Raw genomic sequence first — 27,717 nt, forward strand, 5'->3', positions numbered from 1 at the left:
TGTGTGTGTGTGTAGGAGGCTGCCTCCTCTGCTGGACTCCACTCCTGCCCTACAGCCCATTCATCCACCTCTAGATAGTTAAATGGGGGCACCCAAGCATAGCCCCTCCCTGGCTTTTCCCCCAGCCAAAGACTTGGTTACCCGACTGATGGAGGTGGAGCAAGACCAGCGGATCACTGCAGAGGAGGCCATCTCCCATGAGTGGTGAGCAAAGCCCACAGGTAGGGTGGAGAAAGATGATTAGCAAACACCAGGGTTCTTGTCCCCTATCTGCCTAACACCTAGCACGTTCATTCATGAGGCCTTGAGTGGGTGGAGGGTACTCAGGACTCAAGCCAACCCAGAGACTTCTTCTGGTGGTCCCTTAAGCCCACGAAAACATCTTGGGCAAAGTCTAGATGGAGGCCTGTACCACTTAGAACCAGATGCACTCGAGTCTTTTCTAGGATTTCTGGCAATGCTGCTTCTGATAAGAACATTAAGGATGGTGTCTGTGCCCAGATTGAAAAGAACTTTGCCAGGGCCAAGTGGAAGGTAAGGCTTGGATGACCTGCTTTCCTGTTCTGACTGCACTTTGATCACCCATTGTTTCTTTGCCTGCAACACACACGTTCGCTTTCTTCAGCCATCATGAATGGCCATAGTCATTGCCTTTAAGTGGCTTGCTAAGCAACTGGTTCCCAGGCCCCAGGACAGTTGAAGGCAGCTGGGGAGGCATCACAAAAGGGGCTGGGTTTAGCTATTGCCAAGGAGTGAGTCTAGCTTCTGAAAGCCTCACCTTAAACTTCTATCGTCTTCTCTTCAGAAAGCTGTCCGAGTGACCACCCTCATGAAACGACTCCGGGCACCAGAGCAATCCAGTACCACTGCAGCCCAGGCGGCCCCAGACACAGATACTGCCACCCCAGGGGCTGCAGGCGGGACCACAGCTGCAGCCCTGGGTGGGGCCACCCCAGTCCCAACAGCAAAGGGTGTTGGGGCTCTTGCTGCAAAGAGTGAGAATGTGGTCTCTGCAGACCGTAGTGCCACCCCAGCCACAGATGGCAGCGTTACCCCAGCCACTGATGGCAGCGTTACTCCAGCTACAGACGGAAGCATCACTCCAGCCACTGATGGGAGTGTCACTCCAGCCACTGACAGGAGCGCCACTCCAGCCACTGATGGGAGAGTCACACCAGCCACAGAAGAGGGCCCCATGCCCACCACCCAAAGTAGTGCCACATCAGCCCCCAAGGCAGCTGCCACCCCAGAGCCGGCTGTGGCTCAGCCGGACAGCATAGCCTCAGAGGGCACAACAGGCCAGGTTCTACCCTCTAGTAAAGGGGAAGAGGCTGCTGGCTGTGCCCAGGAATCTCGAAGGGAGGAGACCAGCTGAGTGGGCAGGCTGGTGGCTGAGTAGGGGAGGGGATGACAGGAGGGTGGGAGAGTGGATGGGGGCTTCTCACTGTACATAGTCATTGGCATGATGCCCCCTTCCCTTCCCTGCCCCTCTGTCCCCCAGCGAGGGGCATGCCTGGTGGCCACGGGAAAGTAGTCGCGTCTCCCATGTGTATGTGCGTGAGTGGTGGGCAGGCCAGAGGCAGGGCTGGCCCCAGCCCCCCTGCATGGATTCTTTGTGGCTTTTCAGTCTTTTGCTAGCTTTCTAGTTTTTTGTTCCTTGTGGGATGCTGCTCTAGGGATTCTCAGGGGCTCCCTGCTCCCTTTTCCCTTCCCTTCTTGCCTCATGATTCCCCTAGTCAAGGCCTGGTGGGTCCCCTCCTTTCCTAGACCCCAAACTCAAGTGGTCTTGCCCTAAGAGCTAGTCCTCCAGTGAGGTCCTGTCAGCGGCCTTTAGTCTCCTGCACACGAACACGTGAGGCTGCTCTAGAAGTGAGCACAGGCTGAGATGGAGGATGTAAAATTCTAGATTAATGTATTTAGAGACAAGATTGGTTGCAAGAGCCCAATAGGGTCCCTCAGGAGTAGAAAAGAGTAGTAGGGTAAATGCTTGCATCGTTGACCCTTGGAAGCCCATCTCAAATTCTCTGTGTCATTTCCTGTCCTCCTGGGTCCTGCAGTGGGTTTCCCTGGACTCCAAGCCTCTTGAGTCTTTAAGGGGAAGAAGCAGAAAGGATGTGGCAATGAGACTAGGGAGAGGAGAGTGCAAGGCTAGCACCCAGTGCCCCAGCACAGCTGGATACTGATCCTGGGCCAAACTGAAGGCTGATACCCTCTTGCTCTTCCCAAATGCCTTTCTTCTCAGCCTCAGCCGTCAAGTTCTCTCCATTTCAGCATGCCTCCTTATGGCAATGCCTCACAGTCTATGATTTGAGGGTTTGCCTTTTACACAGGCATATTTTCTGCTCTCTCAGTGCAACAAAATGGAGTGGGAACCCCCTTTGTACAACTCACTTCCTCCTTTTCTTAGGGCTTAGAGGGGAGCCTAGGCACCTCTGAGCCATGCTGAGTTGTTTTGCTGAGATGAGGAAGTGGAATGAGGGCCCCCTAGTTCCCTGATGGATGCTCCTGGCAGGTATCCTTTGTCAGATCCTATTACAGTCTGGGCAGGCAGCCATGCCAATCCTAGCCCCCCCACTCAGCACTCCGTGGTGGTCCTGCCCTTCTCCCTGCATGCCTGTGGGTCTGCTCTGGTGTGTGTGTGTGTGTGTGTGTGAAGGTTGGTGGGCTGTTTGCCTGCTGAACCTGGCAAATAAACGTCACCCTGCCAAAGTCTTTGGCCACCCTCTCGCCTTTTGCTTCCTCTGTCCTAATGGGAAGGGGCCCTTGGCTGTAGTGATGAGGGGGCTCTGGGAGCAGGTTCAGAAGTGGCTGGTGTTCAGTACCACGTGAATTGCCTGGGCTGAGAGTGAAGATTAACCTATCACAGCATGTTTTTCTCCAGGCCCTTGGCATAGGGGTAAGGGGGAGTTTACTCTAGATCTAGAAATCCATGTGGATGACAGGTCGTGGACTGTCCTAATGGTGCCTGTTATCTGTCTTTATTTGGGCATAGAACTAGAACACATCTAGGGCCAGTCATCATGGGGAGACACCATTCCCATGGCCAAAGTGGGCTTCACTGGGTTGGGAAGATGGGGTGCTGGGTGGCCATCACACCAAGGTTTTCTGCTGTCAGGTATTGGTTCCTCCTTTCTGTGAACAACATGTGCTCTAGCTTGAAATGAAGCTTTACTGTATAAGGTTTTGAAGGATCCCTGTTAGCACAGTGATTAAAGCAGCTAACCAACGTTTCATGGTTCAAAGTCACCGGCTGTGTGGTGGGCAAAGATGTGGAAATCTGCTTCCATAAAGACTTACAGCCTCGGACACCCTACTGGGCAGTTCTGCTTTGTCTATAGACAAAAAAGCCCTATAGGGTCACTGTGGGTTGGGATCAACCCAATGGTAGTGGGTTTGCTTTTTTAGTATAAAGTTTCTCCAGGGAAAAGGGAAAGTAACACGGCTAAAGATAGTGAAAATTCCTAGGCGACATCAAGATTGCCACAGCCCACATGGGCCCGGGTTCACTCCTCTTAGGGAGGACTTAAAAGATCAAATGGGAAGATCTGGAAAAGTGTTTGGGGTGTTGTTTTGTTTTTTTTTGTTTTAGTCCCTGGTGTTAGGCACTTGTCTATGAACATCAGGATCTCAAAAATTCCAATCTTCTGCAGCCCCAGAGGCATAACTGATCCTCCTTATGTCTTGAGAGTTGAGAGCTAAAGCCCAGAGTATTCAGATTAAGAGATGTCATGCTTTCCTGAGATAAAGCCAAGGTGAAGCTGGAGTATGGGGGCGGGGGTGTGTTGAGAGGGGGAGAACATTAGAATTCACAGGTTACCAGCAGATCGTTCAATACTGCCTAGAGGCAAGCCAGCCCGTTCCCCAAAGGGAGCGTTGTCCGTTCTGCGGCCACTATCTTCTCAAGACCTTCCCAAAGTCCACGCAGAAGGTGGTCTAGGGAGAGCAGAGTTGAGCGTACTAGGTCCTGTCCAAGTGTGGGCCTATCCTGGTGCTCGAGGGATGCCGGCCGATGTACAGGAGCCTATCAAAGGCGCCGAGAAGCCCTGGGACCGGTGACGAGCCCAAAACACAAGATAGACATCACAACGCAACGCCGGAGCTCCAGACCCTGGCGCCTCTGCCAATCCCGGCTCAATATTCAAGCCCCGCCCCCTGGTCTGTCGTCATTTCCTGTCCGTTCCCGGAAGCTGCGCAGAGGAGGCAAGTTTGAAACGGGGGAAGGTAACGCGTGTGGCGCAGCAGTGAAATCCGTGGGGCCGCCGTCTCCTTGGTTACCCTGGCCACTTAAGTCCCGCGGCCATGCCTATCCGTGCGCTGTGCACTATCTGCTCCGACTTCTTCGACCATTCCCGCGACGTGGCTGCCATCCACTGCGGCCACACCTTCCACCTGCAGTGGTAAGTGGACGTGGGGGTCAGGCCCTTCCCGGCGACCGCTGTCTAGAAGCCCCGGGGAGGGGTAGGAAGGACAGCGCTGGACGGAGCCCCCCACTAGAGGGTCCTCACTTAGAAGGAGGGGGCGGCTTCTGAAAGAAAGTGACAGTTAAGCCGAGCCCAGAAAAGGGACTTGTTGATCAGCTGTGTTAAGATATACAACTTCAAAACTGTTAGCCTGGGAAGATGTGAGCTTTCCCCACATTAACGAGCATTAAACTTAAAATTTAAAAATAAATTTTAAGAATTTATTCTTGCTAGAAACATGGTAAGCCCTTGCCTACTGATGGAACTTAAAATGGTTTATTTGATGTTTTGGAAGATTTCTATCTAGAGTCCTATCATTGGTCAGACTTCCTAGTGTAGTCACTGATGCCAGTAAGCAGATGCATATCATAGGGCATGGACATGCTCCTCAAGGGATTTGGATGACCTTGGGGGACTAGACTATTGAGGATACTGTTGATGTGACAAGATACCCTAATAGCTGTGAATGAGCCGGTTTAAAGGCCCCAGCAAAGGACTTGGGCAGATTAATCCAGGGCACTTACCAAGCAAAACACCTCAGCAATCAGGTACCCAGGCTACTAGCAGATCTCAAAGGTCATTTTCCCTCAGAGCCTCCCTAACAGGCTGTGTTCCTGAGAGCCAGAGCTATTGCTGTGCTTTCAGATGGGAAATCAAGCTTCTAAGGCTTCTGCTCTCTTCACTGTCTGTATACTGTTTTTTCATCTTTTTCTTTTTTAATTTTCATTTATCAGACAATCATAGCTGTTATTTGAGCCCATTGTTGCAGCCACTATGTTGATTCATCTCATTAAAGGTTTTCTTCATTTTCACTAACCCTCTCTACTTAACAAACATGATGTCCTTCTCCAGGGACTGGTCTCTTCTGCGAACATACCCAAAGTACGTGAGACAAAATCTTCCCATCTTTACCGGTAAGGTGGATAAATACAGGCTGTACTTCCAAGACAGATTTGTTTGTTTTTCTGGAAGTTTACAGTACACTTAATATTCTTGGTCAACACTATCATGCAGACACATTGATTCTTCTTCAGTCTTCATATTTATTGTCCAGCTTTCACGTACATTTGAGGCGCTTAATAATACAAGGGTTTGAGTCAAGTACATCTTAGTCCTCAACATGGAACCTTTGTTTTAACACTTATACAGCAGGTTTGCTCAGTGCATTTCATCATTTGATTTCTTGACTGCCTGCTTCCATAGGCATTGATTGTGGATGCAAATAAAAGACAATCCTTGACAGCTTCAATCTTTGATCAGGATGTAAATTACTGATCTAGTTGAGAGAATTTTTGTTTTCTCTCTATTGAGGGATAATCCATACTGAAGACTGTAGTCTTTTCATTCATAAGTGTTCCACATCTTCACTTTCAGCATGAAGGTTGTGTCTGGCAAGCTGTTAATGAGTCCTCCTCCAATCCCAACAGCATGTTTTTCTTTATACATTTTCGCTTCTTGTAGTATTTGCTCAGCATACTGATTGAACAAGTGTGTTAAAAGCATATATCCCTAGAGTGAACTCTTCTGATTTTTAAACCACAGAGTAGCCACTTTTTTCAATCAGATAACCTCCTCATGGTCTTTGTGCAGGTTCCACATGAGCACAGTTGGATGCGCTAGGATTCCATACTTCATCATGTTATTCATCATTTGCTATGATCCACACAGGTAAACATCTTTCTGGTGTTCTTTGCTTTCAACCATGATTCATCTAACATCAACGATGATATCCCTTATCGTATATTTTCTTCTGAATGGACCTTGAATTTCTTGCAGTTCACTGTCAATATACTGTTGCAACTATTTTTGAACTATCCTCCATGTAACTTTACTTGCAAGTGCTGTTAGAGATAATGTTTGATGATTTCCACATTGTGTTGTATCATCTTTCTTTGAAGTGCACATAAATAGGGATCTCTTCCAGTTGGTTAGCCAGAGAACTATCTTCTGAATTTCTTGGCATTGACTAATGAATGCTTTCAGTGTTGTAGCTAATTGTTGAAATATCACATCAGTACTCCATCAGTATCAGGAGTCCAGTTTTTCACCAAAACGTTTCAGTGCAATTTGGATTTTTTCCTTTTAAGACCATTGGTTCTTGATCATATGCTATGTCCTGAAATAGTTTACCATTGACAGATTGTTTGATGCAGTGACTCTGCGTATTCCTTCCATCATCATCTTTTTTTAAGTTGTGCTTGGACTAAAAGCAATTGCTTTTTCCTTCAATCATTCTTACAGGTTTTGCTTGTAGCATTGCAACCCTCACATTGTAACAGCACTCAGTCTTCTCACTTCTACCCTGAGTCTCATTTCCATTCATCCTTCTGTCCTGAGCTTTCTCCCTGGGCAGCTGTTCCCTTGTAATCTTGTCTGATTGATTGTTCTATGGAATGACTACCTGGTTAGTGTTGTTATTTACCTTATAAGCATGCTCAGCCAAAGGTTGAAACACTGAGGTGAGATTAGTTTTAGGCTCAGAAGGTTACTAAAGGCCATACTATTAGGGATTCCACTAGTCTCTACTAGACCACCACACCTGATCATTTTTGTGAGTTTGAGCTTTTCTCTACAGTTTTCTCTTGCTTTGTATCGGACCCTCCCTCACCCTCTGCTCTGGTCCCTTTTAGAACAATCAGCAATGGTAGCTGGGTATCATCTAGTTCTTCTGGTCTCAGAACAGTGGAGGTTGAAGTTTATTTGTCCTCTTAGTTATTTAGTTTAGTCAGTCAATTAGTCCTTGGGACTAATTGTTATTAAAAAAACTCCCAAAACACCTGTTTTATTTCCTTTGTGCTTCAACAAGGAGAGATCAATAATGAAACCTCCAATATTGTATCTCAAGACTTGATTCTTTTTCTTCAGTTACTTCAGCTTGAGAAGTGCTAAACATGTTTTTTCTTTTTTATTTTCTAACTACAGATCTTTACACATATAATTGTAATACTTTATTTCATCGTCTTGTGATGCTTTTGGAAATATTCTGCCCAGCTCTTTTTTTTTCCCTGCCCAGCTCTTTTATATCATCATTTCTTCTGTTCACTTCAACAGCTCTACATTCAGAGCACGTTTCATAGTCTCTTTTGACATCCATTTTGGTCTTTCCTATTTTTTTTCCTTTTAATACCAATTTCTTTTTAATTTGTTGTTGTACGTTTTCTTTCACCCCTCTCCTATTTTTTTAAATGACCTTTTGCTTCCTTCTTGCATTATGTTCTTGATGTCATCCTATAATTCTGGTCTTCAGTCATTGATGTTCAGTGCATCAGATCTATTCCAGAGGTTGTGAAAGGAGCAGTTGCAGAGTGAGAGTGGCTGAGTCAGACTTCTCTCTACTTCATAAAAGGGAACTGTCCCCATCAATAATATCTATAGTACTAAACAAATAGCTACATGTCCAGACATGCTACCCCTCATGCTCCTGCACCTCTTTCCACCAATCATTGGGTCTGCTGTTCATTGCAAATTGACTCACAGACTTTACTCAGAGTTCTCAGGTTAATTAGGCAGATAGTTTTGGGAGTGGGGGAGGCAAAGAATATCACACAATACAAGTCCAGGTTTAGTCCAGCAGTCCCAAACCAGATTAAAACGGCACAATGCCTCAATTAGTGAAAGTCCAGGTTCATTTCTGCAGCACAAATGTACCCCTGGTTTCCTCAATCATCCAGCAAACTTATCTTGGAGCTGTTGCAAGTCAGCTTTTCTTTTTTTTTTTTGTTTTTTCGTTAAATATCTTACAAATATCTTTTATGGTTTGCTTTATTTCCCCCCCTACTGGCTTATTTACAAAATTTGAATACAAATTCAAAAATATTCTTTCAATTTCCCTCACCCCTCCACCCATCAAATTGTACAAACTAGTCATTAATCCCCCACTTTCCCTTGCACATCCACATCCCTCTGCTTCCAGCCTCTCCCACCCCTCCTGAATCCGTATACTTATTCTACAATAATGGTTTTATACAATAGTTATCCTTGTCGGACTGAGTTATTTCACTCAGCATAATGCTCTCCAGTCCCTTCCAAGTTAGGTAATAATTTACAAAGTTATTGCTCCTGCGTGCTGCATAATATTCCATTGTGTGAATGTACTATAATTTCTCAATCCATTAGTTTGTGGTTGGACATGTGTGCTCTTTCCATGTTCTTGTGATGGTGAATAATGCTGCTATGAACGTTGATGTACAAATCTCAATTTGTGCCTCAGTTCTCATATTTTCTGGGTATATTCCAAGTAGTGGAATAGCTGGATCATATGGAATTTCTATGTTCCGCTTTTTGAGGAAGTGCCCAACAGCCTTCCAGAATGGTTGCATCATTTACAAGTTAGCTTTTCATTCAGTCATCCAGCAAGCAAAACCTTTTAACTGTGGCTCCATCTCCAGAGTTCCTCAGGTTATACCTTATCACAGTCTCTTCACAGCAGTTCCATAGTCTCTTCACAGAGGTATTCTTTGAATTCAGCTGGGATATAATCAGCATTATATTTTGGCTTTCATGGGCTTTTTTCCCCTTCATACTTCCTGTTTTCTTCAGCTTCAGGTTGGAAATACATATGAGCAATTGATGATCATTTCTACAGTTGGCCCCTGGTTTTGTTCTGACTGATAATATAGAGCTTCTGCATTATCTTTTTCCACAGATGAAGTCGATTTGAATTCTGTATTCCATCTAGCAAGATCCACATGTAAAATTGCTGCTGTGTTGTTGCAAGAAAGTATTTCCAACAAATAAGGCATTGGCCTTGTAAAATTCTGTTGCATAATCTCCAATATAATTTCTGATACCAAAGCCTTATTTTCCAACTATGGATCCTTCTTTTTTGTTTCCAACATTTGCATTTCAATCACCAGTAATTATCAATGCATATTGATTGCATGTTCAGTCAATTTCAGACTGCAGAAGTTGATTACTGTAGCAATAACTATGTTCAGTCAGGATTGATTTTAATTTATAGATTGCTCTGAGTAGACCTAACAGTTTTAAGTCTCTCAGTCTATAAAAACAGAACATTTTTACTGCTTTTTATTTCTCTTTTATTCTTACCTTGAAAGGATAGTCCTTTGGGGTGGTGGGTCCCAGTTGAAAATGATCTTTAGAGAACCCTGGGCTTTGACTTTTGCCCCCAGTGAAAGTCAAAGAGTAGCTCAGTGTCGGTTGTTGTTGTTGTTCATTGTCATCACATTGATCTTGATTCATGTTGACCCTATGTATACAGAGTAGAACTAATCCATAGGGTTTTGAAGCTATGACCTTTTAGTTACAGATCACTTGGCCTGTCTCCTGGGGTACTTCTAGGTGGGTCCAAACTGCTGATTTTTCATCTAGTAGTCAAGTGTTTAACTATCCGTACCACCCAGGTATGGCCAAACCAGCAGGGCAGAAAAAGATGTCATTGGTTGTGAGCTGAGAACCGGTTAAGCCTTGTTTAATGTGCTGTCACTCCCCACCCATGGTTCTGTGTGCACAGTAGTCATTGGATTAAAAACGAAGCTTGGTGAACCTCATTGATAGCAGAGCAGCTGCCTGGCCTCCGGGTCCCCAGCCAAGCCACGGTTTGTCAATTTGTCTTTCAACTTTTCATTCTAGCCTGATTCAATGGTTTGAAACAGCACCAAGTCGGACCTGCCCACAATGCCGAATCCAGGTAAGGATTTTGTCATGGTACCGCCTCAGCTGAGAATGTCTTCTCCTTGCTAGGAAGCAGAAATGAGGAAAGATCTCTGAAATGGTGCAATGTTTCCATTTTTTGTGGACCCTTATGAAATGAGGCTAGTTGATCCTAAATTTCTATGCCTTTAAATGACTTTGGAGGCCTCTTACAATTCAAGGGTAAAAGGCAGACTTGTTGTCTCGTCCAATATTCACTTGGGTAGATTTTTACCACCTTTCCTACCTTTCTCCGGTTCCTCAATTCTCCAGCACCTCTGGTTGGAATAACCTGTTAGCTATCACAACATGAATCAGAAGTGACTTGACTTTAGCAACCACTAAACTAGCAGCCTTAGCTTGGGTCACCTGCATGGTTGAGAGGCCTCCTGGCTCTAAGTGATGTACAGTAAAAAGAAAACCTGAGCGCAGGCTTGGCAGACGTGTTCAGTAGGCAGTTGAACTCATGCACACTGTGTCTTCCTTTTCCATGATTTAGGCATATAATCTTCAGAGGCCTCTTACAATTCATTGGTAAAAGGCAGATGGACTAGTTGCCGGGCTCACTATTCATTTGAATTGATTTTTGCCACCTTTCCGACCTTTCTGTAGTTCCTCAACTCAACATCTAGAGTTGAAGCAACCTCCCTTTTGTTCTCCCATCCAGGTTGGCAAAAGAAGCATCATCAATAAACTCTTCTTTGACCTTGCTCAAGAGGAGGAGAATGTCTTGGATGCAGAATTCTTAAAGGTACCCAGAATTTGTCTTATCCCACTGAAGCTCAGGTCCTTTTGGAGTCATGCTCCATTCCTTCCCCCAAGGAGAACACCTAGAGCATAGAGATGGGCTTATTTTGAAAGATATGATAGTGAATTTCAAGAAAAAAGTAAAGAGAACAGAGGACAAGTGATGAAGGACAAGGTGAGAGATATCGTCATGAGCAATGTAGATTGCCAGGGAAAAGGGGGCTGCTCTACTACGGTCAGCTCTCCTGTTGGGAATTCAGGGCAGTTCTGACCCAAGGCAAACTGCTTTTCCCAAGGCCCCTACACTCTGCTGAAGATTGCAGCCGTCTTGCCAAAGCACTTTGCTGCTAATAGTTCTAGACAGATCAGAAAACTCTTACACTCAAGAAGTTTTGGGCTTCACTCTTCCCAGAACTGTGCCTTAAAACTGCCTGGTATATGTGGCAATGAATGAATGGAAATCCAAAACCTTTGTAAATGTCTATTAAAATTAATAATTTTTTTTAAAAAGGAAAAAAAACCAAAAAACCTGCCTGGTATAAATCCAGTTCCCTGTGCCATCCCCAGGTCAGGGATAGGAGACAGTGCCCCGGAGTCCAGATTAGTAACCAGGGTGGGAACCCACACGCCACAGATGAATGGGTTCCCTCCTACATTTCTGTAGAGTCTAAAATTTTGCTCTTTTTTTGCACAGCAGTACTGGCAGAAACTTCCCTGGGGATGTTGATATGGGTTGAGGGTTCACAAATGATCCCTGGGCTTTGAGGGTTAATTTGTTGTATCTCTCTGACTGTTCGGCCTGGCCGGAGGGTATTGTAATGTCCTTGGAAGATCCATTGCTGCTGACATGTGGGGTGCTTAGGCTTAAGTCCCAGCATATTTATCGTCATGGTAACTGCTCCTCTTTTTAAGTGGTGTGTCCTCCTGGTGATGAAAGAAACAAAGACAATTTCATAGCTTTCTGGCTTTCGAAGCCAGGTTGGGAAGGCAGGAAACATTTTAAGGCGCAAATGCTTAGAGGTCATCCAGCTCTCCACCCTGCTGATTAGGGCAGGAGGCATGGTTTTTGTGTAGTTGTGCAGCCACCTTGGGCTGGTGACTATTCTCAGGCGGCTCCTTCTACATATCTCCTACTTAACATCCATCTCTTGAGTCCAGAGGTACTGGTCTGGCCTCCAGAAGCTCTTGTCATATGTAGAGAGACTTTGACAGCAGGGAGTATGTCACTCCTTGAGACTGGACCTTAGTGTGGGTAACATGTGAGATTCTGAGTTGTATGTTGATCTGAGAAGGATAATCTGGAAGTGGGCACTGGGTTCCATGTCACTGCCACTGTGGAAATTGATCAAGCCTTTATTTCTAGAATTTGTGTGAGTGGAGTAAGTATCTTTCTTGCCCACAGTATCACCAATTATTCTGGACTCAAACTCTTTAATGGGAGATGGGTTGAGTTCTGCCCCAGCCTCTTCCTGGTTCTGCAGGTAGTGGCTCTTGAATGTACGTATGACAAATGTACGTACACAAAGCTCACTGATCCTCATAACAGTCTAGTTAGAACCTAGCACATACAGCGTTACTCAGTTATCTTGGTTCACCTGTCCCAGCCAGTGCCTCCTATTGAATTCTGTGGCTGGACGGTTTGTGGTACCCAAGGCCATCCTGGGGCTAGAGGGAGGTAGACTGTGAAGCAGGCCAGAAACTGAAAAAGGAGGAAGGATTCCTACCCAAGGTCCTTGACTGTACACCCTCTCTTTCCTTAATGAGTGCAACTTGTGATCAGAGAGAGTGAGGCTCAGCACAGGGTCAAGAAAGCAGTGGAAGTCTGTTGTTGAGAGAGATCACTTGAGTCTAGTTTTTCTTCTCTGCATCTTCTACCATTTTTCCTGTCGTGAGTTCTTGATCCTGAAATTATGAAGACCCATGTTGTTATTGTTGTTTTGTGTTGTTGAGTTGGAACCAACTCATAGCTAACCCTCCAGTGTATTTTCAGAGGCAATAAATAGCACAGAAGATTGCCCATCCTTCTCCCATGAAGCAACTGGTGGCACCTCGTGCCTTTTGGAACTGCAGTGCAGCTTCTTACCACTATGTCACCAGAGTGGTGGTGTTATGTGCCATCAAGTCACCCGTGACTCATCGTGACCCTATGTACAATAGCTCTTAACTCTGCCCTGACCTGAGCCAGTCTCACAGACTTCGACACACCTAATCCCATTGCCCAAGTTACCATGTCAATTTGTCTTATCTGGGTTCTTCCTCTCCTGTGCTATCCCTCTGCCCTTCCAAGCATGAGGTCCTTCTCCAAGGACTGGTCTTCCTGGCCATGTGCCCAGAATATATGAGACAGAGCTTCAAAATCCTTGCTTCCAAGGAGAAACTTGGTTTCATCTTCCCCAAGACAGACCTATTTGTTATCTTGGCGGTCCATGGTATGTTCAGTACTCTTTTCCAGCACCGCAACTCAAAAACGTTGATTTTTCTGTCATCCTTGGTTATTGGTCAGCTCTCTGATACATAGCATGTAATTGCGAAGCCTGTGGCCTGGATCAGGCGCACCTTAGTCTCTAGACTGACATCATTGTTCTTTAGCACTTTGGTGAGATCTTTGACAGCAGGTTTTCCCAGTGCAATTCGTCTTTTGATTTCCTGACTGCTAGTGCCAAGAATGTTGATTGTGGAGCTGAACAAGCTAAAATTGTTAACAACCTCAATCTCTTCTCCATCCATCATGATGCTGCCAATTGGGTCAGTGGTAAGAATCAAGATAAACAATATTTGGCACTCTTAATGTATAGAGGGGTCTGTGCTTCTCTGGACCTACAGGCTTCATTGTTTCTTTCTGGGACTCTTCAGCTTTAAAGGAGGCCATGTGGAGGCTGGCGATAATGTCTTCTTACAACTTACTGTGGCTATTACCTTGCAGAATGAACTGGACAATACCAGAGCCCAACTTGCCCAGAAAGGTATGTTAGCAAAACATCAGAGGCTTTGAAGCCCTTGACTTGGTGCTAGAGGAAGGGGTCATGGGAGGAAAGCCTCCAGCTTGATGGCAGACCTGGGATTCTTCCTGTTTTGTCCATGAATCTTGTTTGCTCCTGTAACTGTCAGAAAAGGGCGATGATTAAAGCTGGCTACCTAGACCAGGTGAACTTCTTGTTTAAAATCCAAGCTAGGAGATGGGGATACATGATGGAGTAGAAAACCTGCAAGAGAGGGCCTAACTGCTGGATTTAGTAGGAACCTGCATAAGTTTTAGATTGAGGAAATAACTAGGTCCATGGGAGGAGGGAGCTTTGAAATGTTTTTCCCAAGTAGTTCCAAGCAGCAGAAAGAGGATCTTATCCCCTGACGAAAGAGGCTCTGGCTCAGCGACCTTAATTTGGTGCATGCCAGAGAGGGGAGCGCACAGCCCAACTTTCTGACCTGAACCCTGAAATCATTTAGCTTGTGAGTGGGCTGCTTGAGCCCAATCTCTTACGCTAATGGACGAACCACCCTTCCTTTTTGATCCTTTTTGCAGAGAAGGAGAAGCGAGACAGCCAAGCTATCATTGACATGCTCCGAGACACACTGGAAGAGCGCAACGCCACTGTTGAATCTCTACAGCAATCCTTAGACAAGGCTGAAATGCTGTGCTCCACCCTCAAGGTGGGTCCCCAGGGCCTCTGTTCAGAGCTGGCAAGGACGTCATCCCCATCTTGGACTCATCATTCTGGGTTTAGCTTTGAATTCTTTCTTGGTCAGTATTTTGGTCTGTGCAGCTGTAAAATTGGAAGCAAATCCCTTTTCCCCCAGGTCTGCCATACTGGATCCATCCAGCCCACCATAAGAAAAGGGCCCTGTTGGATTTTGTGTGAGGTAGTCCAGAGAAATGAGGCCTTCTCAGTGCTTTAAGGAGGGGCTGTTCAGATATGACCTTAGTAAGGCTGGGCCACATTTCCAAAAGTGGTTCACACTCTACTGATGAGGCCGGCCTGAAGAGCCTTCCATTAGCACTCCAGTCCTTGGCTGGGTTGCTCTCTGGAACCAGATCAAACAGCATCCCAGGGAGAAGCAGGAGGCTTTGAAGTCGGCTGTGCCGAGCTGACTGGGCAGATCAAAGCCTGCCGAGCAAGCGGCCCCAGACCCAGATGAATTTTGTATCAACCTGGGTTGGTGAGCCTCTTGCTCTCCAAGGGGCATGCGGCTATTGATCTGAACCTGTGATTGATATTCTGGCCTCGCAGGCAGGAGCAGCCCTTGCTGGGTGCCATTTGAAAGGGAAAGGGAGCCGTCTTTGTGAACAGACAAGGCCGCAGGATGTTCATTGTCTCTGCTTCTGCTCAGGAGCTGGGCTGGATCATGTGGTCTGGCTGGTGGGCGGGAGGTAGCAAGGAGACTAGCACCTGCTACAGAGCACACATCTCTGAAGGTATTCCCAGGTCAGTGGAGTGGGTTTGTGCTGGGGCAGCCTGGCCGGCTGCCTCTGCTTCAGCTCTCCTATCCTGATAACTGTCTGTGTGTCTAGATAGTGGATGATGAGGCCTGAGCTGTGCTCCAGACAGTCCAGGGGAACACAGCAGCCCACCTCATACCTATAGATGCTGGCAGTGGGCTGTGCTGTAGTAAGAACTCAGAGGGAAGCAGACATGGGGATGAGGAAGCAGCTAGCTGGTCCAGGGCTTCTCAGGAGAGTAGATCCCAGGAGCCTTTCCTTCTGGGGACTGGGGACACATGGTTATCTGCACTTTCAAAAGATGTAGAGCAGACAGTTCTAGGATAGAACTCTTCTAGGGACCTTACCCATGGCCCACTGGGAGTCTTCATGCAACAGGTGTAGGTATGATTTGTTCTGCAGAAGCAGATGAAGTTCTTGGAACAGCAACAGGAGGAGACTAAGCAGGCACGAGAAGAGGCCCGCCGACTCAGGAGCAAGATGAAGACCATGGAGCGGTGAGCTTAGAGTCAGTTCCTATCCCAGGACACCCACGTGGCACAACTCTTAGGACTGCCTTAGGGAGTGGGGTGATCTCCAGAGGCTTAGGAGGCTCTGACTAGCTGCAGATAGGCAGATGTCTCCTTGCTCGGCCTCTGTGGGCTTCTCCACTTCCATCAGGGTCTCTGCCACACTCCTCCCTATCCCTGCTGCTCATGAGCAGATGAGCCCTTTCCCTCGAGAAACTTCTCTCTGGGGATCCTTAACCTTGAGGTCTTCTGCTAGCACCCTTTTCTCTTCAGCAGCATCCCTGGAACTGTGCTCAGCTTTGCTGTGGGGCCTGTCTTTGAGCTGAAGCATCCTAGCAGCTGAGACTGTCACTATAGCAACGGAAGCAAGGGGAGGCAGAGCTGCACTGGGTATCTACTCATAAGCCTCCAGATCTCAAATGCCGTGGGCCGGATGTTTTTCAGGATTGAGCTCCTACTCCAGAGCCAGCGGCCCGAAGTGGAGGAGATGATCCGAGACATGGGCGTGGGACAGTCAGCAGTGGAGCAGTTGGCTGTGTACTGTGTGTCTCTCAAGAAGTATGTTCTCTGGCCCCTCTCTCCAAGTCCAGAAGCCAGGCCATGTGGCCCCAGCTATGCTTTCCTTTCTGTTGCTCATCTCTTACAAAACAGAACAGATGGAGTTAAGATGCAGGCTTGGGAGCCCAGAGGACCTCAGTTTGAGCTCTGACTTCACTTCATATGAGCTGTGTGGCCTGGGGCCAGCTTCCTAACCTCTCTGACCCTTCAAGACCACTTCATAGAGTTATCAAAGGAGCTAAGTGGATCTAAGAAATATTTCTTTGTAAGGGGATTGTCAGCTCTTTAAACTACAAGCTCCATCGTTATGTCTAGAGCTTATTTCCCATTACCACTGTAATTTATTTAATCACTGCCTGATTTAAATCGGAAACTTAGCGTCTCCACTTCTGCATTCCACATCTCAGCAGCAGTAGGGCCTCTGGTAGGTCTGTGGTGGATTTAAGTTAGCGAGGAGGCAGTCATTTAGCTGATAGGCTCTAAGAGTACTAGATATCTTCTGTGTGGGCCAGTACGTATTTCCCGGCCTCTGCTGAGCCCAGGTACTAGAGGAGAGGTAGAGTGAGTTGAGAGCTGGTGCTGCTCTTGTGTTATGTGGGTGCTGTCGCTCAGACTGACTGGCAGGACAGCATCCTGATCTTTCTATGGCTGGTTTGCAGAGAGTATGAAAACCTAAAAGAAGCTCGCAAAGCCTCAGGAGAGCTGGCTGAGAAGCTGAAGAAGGACTTGTTTTCTTCCAGAAACAAGGTAACTTAGTGGGAAGAGAAGGTGAAGGGAGAGAGGTCTGGTTTTGTTTTTTATTTATTGTTTTCTTTATGTTTGATAATTTTTTATTTTTCAATCCATACCTTCAGTCACTTCTTTTTTTTTTCCATTTTTTTAATTATTAATTTCAATGAACATCTACAGAGATTTTGGAATTCCATTCATTCATTGTTGCACTTTTCTCCCCACCACCCCCACCCCCACCCACAGTTCGTGCCTCTCCTTGAAAAGCAAAAGAAAAACTCCTTCATTGGTACACAGTCTCCCCCCTGTACACCCCCATCCCCACCCCCAACCCAAGTATACTCCACTCTGCAACCCTCATTCCGAACTCTTAAGATAATCATAATGAGAGGCCTGTTTTTTAAAGTAACTTTCCTTTTGTCATTCTAACTTGGGTCTCCTGAGCGAGGCCTTGGACTTGAGGGTAAACCGTCCATGAGATTGCTGGCTGACTTGCAGGAGCTGGCCCTTACTGGGTCTTGTGGTTAGTACATTTGAGGGACAAATCATAGAAATACTCCCCAGGATCCCCCAACATATGCACACTTTCTCCCCTCTGCTCTTCCTACACCTGGACACCTCGCAACTGGCTGGGACACAGGTCTCAAATGTACCAGCTATAGAGGCCTGTCTCTGTATCAGACCTGGAGTGGGCAGTCTTCTGGGATTTGATTCAGTTAGTATAGCTGGCTTCACTTCTGGACATGATGCATTCGTGGATGGCAGGGCTTAGAAAATAGCTCCTACTCTTAGGTAGCTCCAGAGGCGCTTTGCCGGACTGAGACCTGGTACCAATGGGCTGGACTTGCTTCCCCCTCCTGCTCCCTAGTCTTTTCCAGACCCTGAACTATGCTGACCACACACTGAGGAGGAACAAGTCTTCCGGAGTAGATAAGCACTCCATGCTCCATCCTCCACTCCCTGTGTTTTCTTGTAGTTGAAATCAGTCTACTCTGAACTGGACCAGGCCAAGTTGGAACTGAAATCGGCCCAGAAGGACTTACATAGTGCTGAGAAGGAAATCACAGTGAGGAGCATTCCTGTCCTGAAAGGAATGAGGATGGTCTTTGTGCCCTCCGAGAACTGAGCGGGGCCCTCTGTATCCTCCTGGGGCAGTACAGATCTGGGTAGACATCTTACACTCTAGCTGGTGCTTGCTTGGAGAGCAGACAGAAGCCTGTCTCTTCCCTCACTGTCTCTCCTCCATCCCAAGGGTTCTTCCTGTAGGAAAGGTCCCGCCAGGGAAGAGGCTCTGAAGCCCGGGGTCCTCACCTCCTCAGTCTAGTGCTGGGGTGTTAGGCTTTGGTGTATCTGCCTTTCTTGCAGGCTGTCAGTGACCTCTGGATTTGGTGTCTTGGCTGTTACTCTTCTCTAACATCTCTCTCTTTTTCCCCCTAAGAGCCTGAAAAAAAAGCTAACTATGCTGCAGGAAACGCTGAACCTACCCCCGGTGACTGTCGAGACTGTCAACCGCCTAGTCTTAGAAAGGTTAGTTTGGCCTCTTGGCTAGGTCAGAGGTCACAAACTCCTCCTTTTATAAGTCTTCACTCCTTCTGATTTTAGGGGTCTGGGTGACAGACACCTCCTGTCCTTAAAGCCAGTCATATTTTATCTGGAAAGCAACTTCAGGTACCAGCACTGTGACGCAGAGGGGCCAAGGTAGACCAGAAAGGAGCTGGGAATGGTCTGAAAAATGTACAGGAGCACACTGAATGAATGTATTGTAACATCTCATTTATGAAGTGACTCACCAAATAGAGCATTGTCTCTTGCCTCAAATTATGAAATAAACATGAAACTACACTGAAATAATTTCCCTTTGGGCCAGGAACATATGCTTTAAAGCCACCAGCAGAGGGAGCCAAAGTCAGAAGAATGGACTGTCCACCATACCTCTTCCTGAGTGTTTCAGACCCCATCTGGCTTAGAGCATCCGAGGATGTGGCCTATCATGAGTACCCCAGCTCATCTCAGTGACCCAAGCTTTTATTAGAGTCACTTTTTAACTTTTTTTCCCCCCTAAATTTTATTATTTTTTGTCTGTACCGTCAAATCAGATCTGACTGGTACAGGAGATTGTCCCTCCTTCTCCAGCAGAGCATCTGGTGGATTCGAACCGCGAACCTCTGGTATTGTAGCGTAGCTTCTTGCCACTAGGCCACCAGAGCTCCCTAGAGTCACTTTTTAACTTTTAAAGATTTTCTCTAAAATGTTAATACTCCTTCCTGCCTCCATGCAGTCTGTTCTTTGAGCCTGCCCATCCAGCCTCTTGAGGATTCCTAGCCATGTTGACATGAGGCTGTGGTCCGTGCCTCTGCGTTTCTTGTCTGCCCAGAGCACCAGCCCTGCTGAGGCTTCCTTAAAACACCGCTCTGGACATCATTCCATCCCCCAAACACCACTCAAGCATCTTGGCTTTGCTGGACGGCTGAGTCTTCAGACTGGGGAAGCATCAGAGCAAAGACACAGTGGTGGGCGGGAAGACATGGACTGCCCCTGCTCTGTTTGACAGGGTGGTCTGGCCGAAGCCTAGAGATAAGCTGCTGTCCACAAGGTTGGCTCCATAAATGCCTTTGATATAGTACTGAGGGTTTGGAAGGTGCTGGAGGCTGGCGTGTCATCAGTTTGGTGACTGTTAGCCTAGATCTCTTGTTTTACTAATGGTGGAGACTCTCATGAGACATACACTGCAATATGGAGTGATTTTGAGGTTTGTTTTTAGATGTTCCTTGATACTTTGATGCTATTCTGTAATTCTTAAAATATGATTACCTAAAAGGCCTGGTTAAAATCCTTGGCTGTTAACCTAAAGATAGTTGTTCAAACCTACCCAGCTTTTCTATGAGAGAAAGATGGGCAGTCAGCTTCCGTAAAGATGTAAAAATCTATATGGAAGTTCTCACTCAAAGGCAGTAGATTTGGAGTGGAAGACCTTGGAGATGTTTCTACAACATCTGTTAGCACACAGAGATCCGTATTATTCTTCCTGCCAACCAGTATCTAAGGAACAATAAACCTTGTCTACTTAGGCATCCTCTGATATTCAAGGTAGTCCTGGTTCTCCAGGCTGACAGAGAGCCCTAGAGGGGACCCCCTAAGATATGAGGGAAAAGTATCCTGGTAAGTCTGCCTTGTGACTTCCTAGATCCTGCCCGGAGTTAGAACCACTATTTCCTATATCATATGTCTCTCTAGCTTTCTTTTTTTAAATTTTCTCACTTTGTTGGAGTTCTTCTTAAAATAATTCCTAAGGAAGAGAAGAGCTTGGCTTCAGGACAAAATACCTTTGCTGCTTTTAGCTTTAGGTAGCCAATTTGAGTTTGAATGAAATTTAATCTTCCTCTGAATCTTAAAGGCCTTGCTTTCCAGTTGCCTCTGATACAGTACTGCCTCTGAGAAATTGATGCCCATCTAACTTATTTTTTAAATATAGATTAAAGAACCTTTGCCAGTTCAACACTTTTCACATGTATATTTTAGTGACACCAATTACCATTAATCATGTTGTACAACCATCACCAATTATCTATTGCCAGATTTTCCATCATCATAAACAGAAACTCTGTGCTTCCCAAATAGTGCCTCCCCTTCTTCCTCTCCTGTCCCTGGTAACCACTAATACACTTAGGTCTCTGTTTGCCTATTCCAGATATTTAATATAAGTGAGATCATACAATATTTATTCTTTTGTGAAAACACTCAGCATAATGTTTTCAAGGCCAGCCATGTTCTAGCTTGTATCAGAACTTCATTTCTCTGCAGGGCTGAGTCATAGTCCATTGTGTGTTATGTACCACCTTCCCTTTATCCACTCATCAGCTGATGCACAGAAAGCGTGTTTCTTCCTTTTGACTATTGTGAATAGTGCTGCAGAGGACATGAGTGTATCGTCTTATTCTTGGTCCTTTCATAAATGAACCTATTTTCCATCTCTGGGTGGTGTTGAGTCCTTCTTTGGTCTTTGTCTTCTGTGATTTCACCATGTTGTGTCTGGAAGGGTTTTTTTCCCCTCTATTCATCCTGCTCGGCTGTTGGCAGGTTTGTTCAATGTGAGCACCTGAGTCTTCCTTCAGTTCTAAGAACTTTCTTGCCTTTGTTTTCGAGCATCCCTTGCTCTTCAGTTTCTCTGGCCTGTGAACTCCTAGGTTTGATGAGTTGATGTATTGTGTTTTTGTCTTCAGACTCACTTCGGGGAACATTTCTTACTTTTTTCCTTAGATTTGTTTTTACTTTAGCAATCACATTGTGCACTCTAAGAGATTTTTCTTTATTTAATTTGAATGAAAGTTTATAAATCAGATTTTTCATTCGATCATGCACTTTTTATTTTATGACATTGTAATTAAAATTTCATTCAACCATTTGTACCCGTTTTGCTTTATAACATCAATTGTAATGTTGTTGTTGTTGTTATGTGCCATCGAGTCGCTTGTGACTCATAGCGACCCTATGTACAATAGCCCTAAACTCTGCTCTGTCCTGTGCCAATCACACTGTCTCCGACACACCCATCCCTACTACCCCAGTCACTGAACCAATCCACTTCATAGAGGGCCTTCCCCTCCTGCACTGTCCCTCCACGCTCCGAAGCATGATGTCCTTCTCCAAGGACCGGTCCTTCCTTACAACATGTCCAAAGTATGTTAGACAGAGCCTCAGAATCCTTGCCTCCAGGGAGCCACCTGGTTTAACCCTTTCCAAGATGGATCTGTTTGTTTTCCTAGCAGTCCATGGTACCCTCAACACTCTTCTCCAGCACCACAGCTCAAAGGCATCAATTCTCCTTCTATCCTCCTTAGTCACTGTCCAACTCTCTGATGCATAACAAATGATAGCAAAGACCATGGCCTGTATCAGACGCACCTTAGTCTCCAGAGAGATACCATTGCTCTTTAGTACTTTGGAGAGGTCCCTAACAGCAGACTTTCCCATGGCAATATGTCTTTTCATTTCCTGGTTACTGGTGCTGAGAGTGTTCACTGTGGAGCCGAGCAAACTGAAGCTGTGAACAATCTCAATCTCTTCACCATCCATGCTGATGCTGCCAATTGGTCCAGTGGTGAAAATCTTTGTCTTCTTGACATTGAGCCTCAATCCATATTGGAGTCTGCAGTCCTTGACCCTCTGCAGCAAGCGCTTCAGGCCCTCCTCATTTTCAGCAAGCAGAGTTGTGTCATCTGCATAACGCAGATTGTTGATGAATCTTCCACCAATGTTGACACTGCAGTTCTCCTCATAGAGCCCAGCCTCCCGGATAATCTGTTCTGCATACAGATAATACAGTCGACTGAATGGCACATAATAATAGTGGGATTGCTAGGGAGCTCTGGTGGCCTAACAGTAAGAAGACACATTGCAATGCCAAAGTCACATAGTTCAAATCCACCAGCAACTCCCCAGAAAGATAAGTAAGATAAGTAATCTCCTCCTGTGCGATTAACTACCTGTGAAAACCCACTGGAGGGTCAGCTCTGGGTCAGTGCCAACCCAACAGCACACAACAACAACAAAAACAATGGAGTTATTAGGGAGCTCTGGTGGCCTAACGGGTAAGGAGTTGTGCTGCCAACCCAAAGGCAGGCAGTTTGAATCCATCAGCTACTCAGTAGGAGAAAGATGGACAATATCCTCCTATGTGGTCTGTAGCCTCTGAAAACCTGCTGAAGGATCAGCTCTGAGTCAGTTCCAACGTGATGACACCTCACAACAACAGTGGGATTGCTAGATCAAATGGTTTTTCTGTTTTCAACTTTTAAAGAAGCACCGGACACCATATTGCATTCTACCAACAGTGTGTGAAAATTTCAGTCTTTACACCATTGCCAACATATGTTGTTTGCTGTCTTACTGAACTTTGCTGTTGTTGCAGGAGTGGGGTGATAGGTCACTGTTGTTTTGATTTGCAAGAGTTTTTTTTCTTGTTGTCTGCATCTTTTGCAAAATACACTGTTCTTTTTCTTTGGTCTCACATCTCCCTTTCTCCCAGGGTCAGTGTTTCTGCATTTTGTCCTTTCCCTTGGGCTTCCCTCCCAAACCAGGGGATTCTCGGCTGCCTTTGACCTTTTCACGTGGAGGTGATGGGATGGCTCCCTAGAAACTTGACCTGTGTGCACAAGGTTTGAGAAGAGTAATAGCAAGCTGGCACTTTATGCTGTCTCTTACCTGGATCAAGGATGCAGAGAACTTTGCTGCTTGGTCTAATCCTGGCTGTTCTGGATTACTGTAGATGGGTTTCTTAGTGTCTGTGAGACAGGCCCTTCTGTTTCTCAGCCTCGGGTAGTAGACTGACTGCCTGCTTTTCCACTAGACATAGGAAAAAAGTGGTGCTTCATATTTTCCATCAGTTTTCAAGCCCAATTAATGCTCCTTCTGAGAGACCAGCGCTCTACTGCTTCTCCCTTCTATTCTCAAACCACCCTTTTTCCTCCCTGGGTGCCCTGGCTGCTGGCTTAGTGGGCAGTCCCTTGTCCTCTGGCCACACTCTCCCTTCTCAGAGTTCTGTGAACATTTCTCAATGTCGTTAATAAAAATAGTAATGGCCTGCTTCATTTGTTATAATCACATTATCCTTCACCTCTGCCGTTTTAGAGATGCCTCAGGAGGGAGCAATAGCATTTGCGCCTCCTCCCCAGAAGAGGTGTTAGGACAACTTCTTTCATGAATCCTAAGAACTCCTGAATCCCAGACTCAAACAAGTTGAGAACTCTGTTTAGAATAGGTCTGCCAGGAAGAGCCAGGAGTTCATGAAGATATTGACTGATCCTGCTACAAAGGTGATGGGTCTGCCCAGGTCTTTAACTTTGCTTTGGAAAGAGGGGCTTTCAGAGTCCTGTGCTGCCTCCTAAGTGCTCTGGCATGACCCTATTAGTTGACTGTAAGTGAATGTCCTCAGATTAGACCCTAAATAAGTGAGGAAGAGGTTAATGGTTCTGTTTCTCCCAGTAGGCCAGACAGAAGATGGGAAAGAAAGAAGGCTGACACTTGGTAATAAAAAACCAAAACAAAACAGAATTCACGAAGCATGTCTATACAAAGCAGTTGTAGGTGTGAGAAGTCAGGTAGGCGCTGGGAGAACCTCTTGGGTTTAGTACTGTGGATGTCTGGCACATACAAGTAAAGAAGACTGGCCTGGCTTGACACATAGCTGGGCATGTGCATTGGGCAAGGCCCAAAAGAATAATGGCAGCAGAAAGTAGCCAAAGTCGATAGGTTCGAGACCCTGTCCGCCTCTTAGGTGTGCCTCTCCAGAACGGGACTGCCCTCGCCGGGGTTGGTAATTGGTGGTAGAATGGGTTCTACTGTGAAAAGATGGTGTAAGTAGTCCTGGAGGCTGCCTTCATGGTGGCTCCCAAAGGGAGAAGCCAGGCTTCTGGCATCATATGTGGAAGTGAGGTGGATTTGTGTAGCCTTTGTTTCTTCTTGAGGGCAGAGAAAGACAGTTTCCAAGGGCCAGGCTGGGTAAAGGAAGAGATAGCGGCAGCTTCCCAGATAACTTACCCACCCGTCAGTGTGAATCATTTCCTTTCCCTTCACCTGCATGCTCTGGTCCCCCTCTTAGTGGCTTGCTCTGGAGATGGACACACCCACAATGCAGCCCTCTTCTTGACCTGTGGGAATAAAGCATATCCCTGAGGGACCTGAAGGAAGGAGGGGAGAGCATGTCCTTGAGGTGACCTCTGCCACCCCCCAGAGTCCTCTGCAGACTGCAGTAGCTGTGGACCTCCGCCAGTCCTGCATGGGCTGGAAAAATCCTCTTGGCTGGTTTACAAGCAAGGCATTATCGCAGAGGTAGTCACTGTTGGCATATGGTATGTTTCCGGCCAGTCCTTTTTCTGTGAGGGGTGTATTTATACCAAACCATGTGATTGTGCTATACATAATCTGGTGTTACTTTAAAAATTTAACATATGAGTGGTTTTCCATTATTAAATTTACTCTCCATAAATACCACTTTAATACTTATATTGTATTTAAGCCATGGAAATGCCTGTCTTCCAGGGGAGTCACTTCCACGGGCTGTACTGTTGTGCACTTTACCATGATAACACTGCTGGGGGATCCACTGTCTGTGAGCCACTTGATTAAAAGGCAGTTCTTTTGTTTATATGTTTGGGTTTTGTCTGGCTTTTTGCTTGCTCCCTCCTAGATCTTCTAAAATTTCACTGATCACATGACTGTGTAAAAGTCTGAGTCAAGTCGTTGATTCTATAGAGATGAGGTTTTCTTTGTGGGATGAACCTGTGCAGGAGTAGCTGCCCCTGAAGCTGAACCACTATGGACACGTGAAGGGTACTTGTCATTCCCACTACTTCTATAGTATTGAGTGACCAACCATCTCTCCTCTCAGCCCTGCTCCTATGGAGATGCTAAAGCTGAAGCTCCGCCGGCCAGCCGTCAGTGATGACATTGACCTTGATGCCACCTTTGATGTGGACACTCCCCCAGCTCGGCCCTCCAGTTCTCAGCATGGCCTTGTCAAAAAGCTCTGCGTGGAGAAGGCACAGTGAGTAGCCAACCCTGATTCTGTGTGTGGTCCAGAGATACCTCTGCAGGTCTTACCTCTGCAGGTCTTGCCCTGAGAGTTCTAAGTGGCTGATGGTGGGTGGAGCAGTGAGAGCAGTGCCTGGATTTGACTATGACCTTGATTTCCAGATGCTTTTCGTTTCCTGAGCACTCACTCTTTGCAAAGCCCTTCTCTTGTTTGTCTCATTAATCTTCAAAGATGCTGAGGTGACAGTGGAGGGAACACAGATTTCCACTGGTAGTGGGTCTGGGCTGGCAGGGTTGAGAGAGTGCGCCACTAACTCTGCCCACCAGGGCCCTGCACTAGATGTCTGAATTTCTTCTTTGTCTGCTCCTGAGGCTTATGCTGGAGTAGGGGTGAGGGTGGAACACTCATCTCAAACCACAGAGCAGATGTGGCTGTCTACCTGTTCCCAGAACTGCACTTGAGATGGGGGTCCCTGAGGTGCCTCACTCAGCACACAGCCATGACAGCACCCACGTCACACAGTGACTTCCAAGGAGCATGCACTGAGCCTGGCTCACCTGCTCCTTGCTTTGATGCCTCCCTTTTGCAGCTCTCCTGTTCGGGATATCCCCAAGAAGAAGCCTAAAGTTCCCAAGCAGGTAAGAGCTTCTCAGAAACATCAGGGACCATCTAATCCTCCCCAGGACAGGATATGAAATTGGATTTCTGGGAAGGCAGAGTTGTGCACTTCAGCGTCACTCTTGGAACCCTCCTGTTATCCTTTCTGCCTTGTAGCACCTCATCAGAGATCTTGATCCTGTTCTCCCACACTGTCCCCTAGTCAGCAGCCCTGATCTCCTTTGCTGACATTGGACTCATTAGGTCCTGCCCTAATGTCTCCCTTGCAGGACTGTCAGCTCTCTCTGGGTGGCCAGAGCTGCATGGGAGAGCCAGATGAAGAACTGGCTGATGCCTTCCCTGTCTTCATCCGGAATGCCATCCTGAACCACAAACAGTCCAAGAGGACCAGGGCAGAGTCCTCTCGCAGCACAGATGCAGTGAGTGTGGCTTTCCACAGGTGGCAGATGGCAGCTCCCTGGCAGCTTGACCTGGGCCCATTCACTTCTTCCTTTTGCCCTAGGTAAGGACAGGCTTTGATGGACTCGGTGGACGGACCAAGTTTATCCAACCTGTATCCTTGTTCTGTGGTCCTGGGCTGGGCTGAGATGAGTTGTAGAGCCTCTGCCTTCCCTCACTGGCCTGCTAAGACCTGCAGCCTCAGGGATGCAGGGGCTGGGCCTTGCTCAGTGTACCAGGACTGTCTACCTCCAAGTCTAGACTTCCTGTCTGTTCCATTCACCTCTCCCTCCAGGCATCTTCCTTGACATCAATCCAGACTAACTCAACTATGATTCGCCCACTGCCTGTCAAGACCAAGGCCAAGGCTAAACAAAGAATGGAGATGAAAACAGTGATCTCTTCCTCCCAGACCAAGTTAGACACTTTCCTGAGGTAGTTTAATGGCTCTAACCTTGGCCCTCTTGGGCTAGGGCAAGAACAGTACATCTGATTAGTGGCAGGCTACATGACTCCAACTTGTAGTCCGAGGACTGGCCAGTCAGGGTCACTGGACAGCAGCTCCTATTCCAGGACCAGCCTTAATGCCTGGCAGATGGGTATGAAAGTGGGACCAGAGGCTGAATTTTTCCTGCATTCATCCTATCCCAGCCTCACTGTACTAGTTCTTCCCGTGGGAGGTAAGGTGACCGCTCATTGTTCCTGCCACTTGGTTCTGCTCCTGGATCTATGCTCCTGTTGATCGCCATGATCAAATATAGCTGAACCACTTCTGGTCCTAGGGTCTCATGTTGACAAATGGACCAAAAAGTGTTTGAGACTTCTCAGAGAGCCTCAGGCTAGGGGCCCTGCCTAGCTCCAGCTCTTTGCCAGGCATGGCCTGAGTCAGGCTTGGTGAAGTTGATGTGGTTGGTAGGGAAGAGTACAAGGAACAATTTGTATGTAAAATAAAAGGATGAAAGCTGTTCTGGCTCTGGAATGTAAATATGTACCAATATTTATAGAACTTCAACCCCTAGAAATGTTCCCGCTCACAGAGAA

The 27,717-nt window shown here is 46.6% G+C and overlaps 2 protein-coding genes across 7 annotated transcripts in view; both read left to right on the forward strand.

Moving 5' to 3' along the window:
• Positions 1–1,671, forward strand: part of CAMKV (CaM kinase-like vesicle-associated) — a 13,407-nt gene extending 11,736 nt beyond the window's left edge. The window contains exons 9-12 of one of the 6 annotated variants that reach the window (XM_006892888.1): positions 126–204; positions 447–534; positions 806–917; positions 1,017–1,671. In XM_006892888.1, coding sequence (XP_006892950.1) covers positions 126–204; positions 447–534; positions 806–917; positions 1,017–1,375 — 638 coding nt within the window. In that variant the 3' untranslated portion in view covers positions 1,376–1,671. Of the gene's footprint in view, positions 1–125; positions 205–446; positions 535–805 lie in introns of all 6 variants that reach the window. The other 5 variants (XM_006892891.1, XM_006892889.1, XM_006892886.1 and 2 more) reach the window with 5 other exon arrangements.
• Positions 1,672–4,299: 2,628 nt separating this feature from the next.
• Positions 4,300–27,115, forward strand: TRAIP (TRAF interacting protein). The gene is made up of 15 exons (XM_006893012.1): positions 4,300–4,397; positions 10,053–10,110; positions 10,780–10,863; positions 13,783–13,822; positions 14,380–14,507; positions 15,697–15,791; positions 16,248–16,361; positions 17,021–17,108; positions 18,067–18,156; positions 18,529–18,617; positions 25,477–25,632; positions 26,210–26,258; positions 26,508–26,657; positions 26,741–26,791; positions 26,996–27,115. Exons 1-15 carry the CDS (start codon positions 4,300–4,302, stop codon positions 27,113–27,115), a joined length of 1,410 nt encoding a protein of 469 aa, XP_006893074.1.
• Positions 27,116–27,717: the final 602 nt, after the last annotated feature.

Source organism: Elephantulus edwardii, unplaced genomic scaffold (genome assembly GCF_000299155.1).
Source record: "Elephantulus edwardii isolate Elephantulus edwardi_28Jun2011 unplaced genomic scaffold, EleEdw1.0 scaffold00121, whole genome shotgun sequence".
Lineage (NCBI taxonomy): Eukaryota > Metazoa > Chordata > Mammalia > Macroscelidea > Macroscelididae > Elephantulus > Elephantulus edwardii.

Excerpts from the sequence above, each read along its gene's own strand:
- TRAIP (XM_006893012.1), top strand. The coding sequence starts at position 4,300 with ATGCCTATCCGTGCGCTGTGCACTATCTGCTCCGACTTCTTCGACCAT. Across the intron at positions 10,111-10,779 it reads GCCCACAATGCCGAATCCAG|GTTGGCAAAAGAAGCATCAT; the intron begins GTAAGGATTTTG and ends TCTCCCATCCAG. Across the intron at positions 10,864-13,782 it reads TGGATGCAGAATTCTTAAAG|AATGAACTGGACAATACCAG; the intron begins GTACCCAGAATT and ends ATTACCTTGCAG.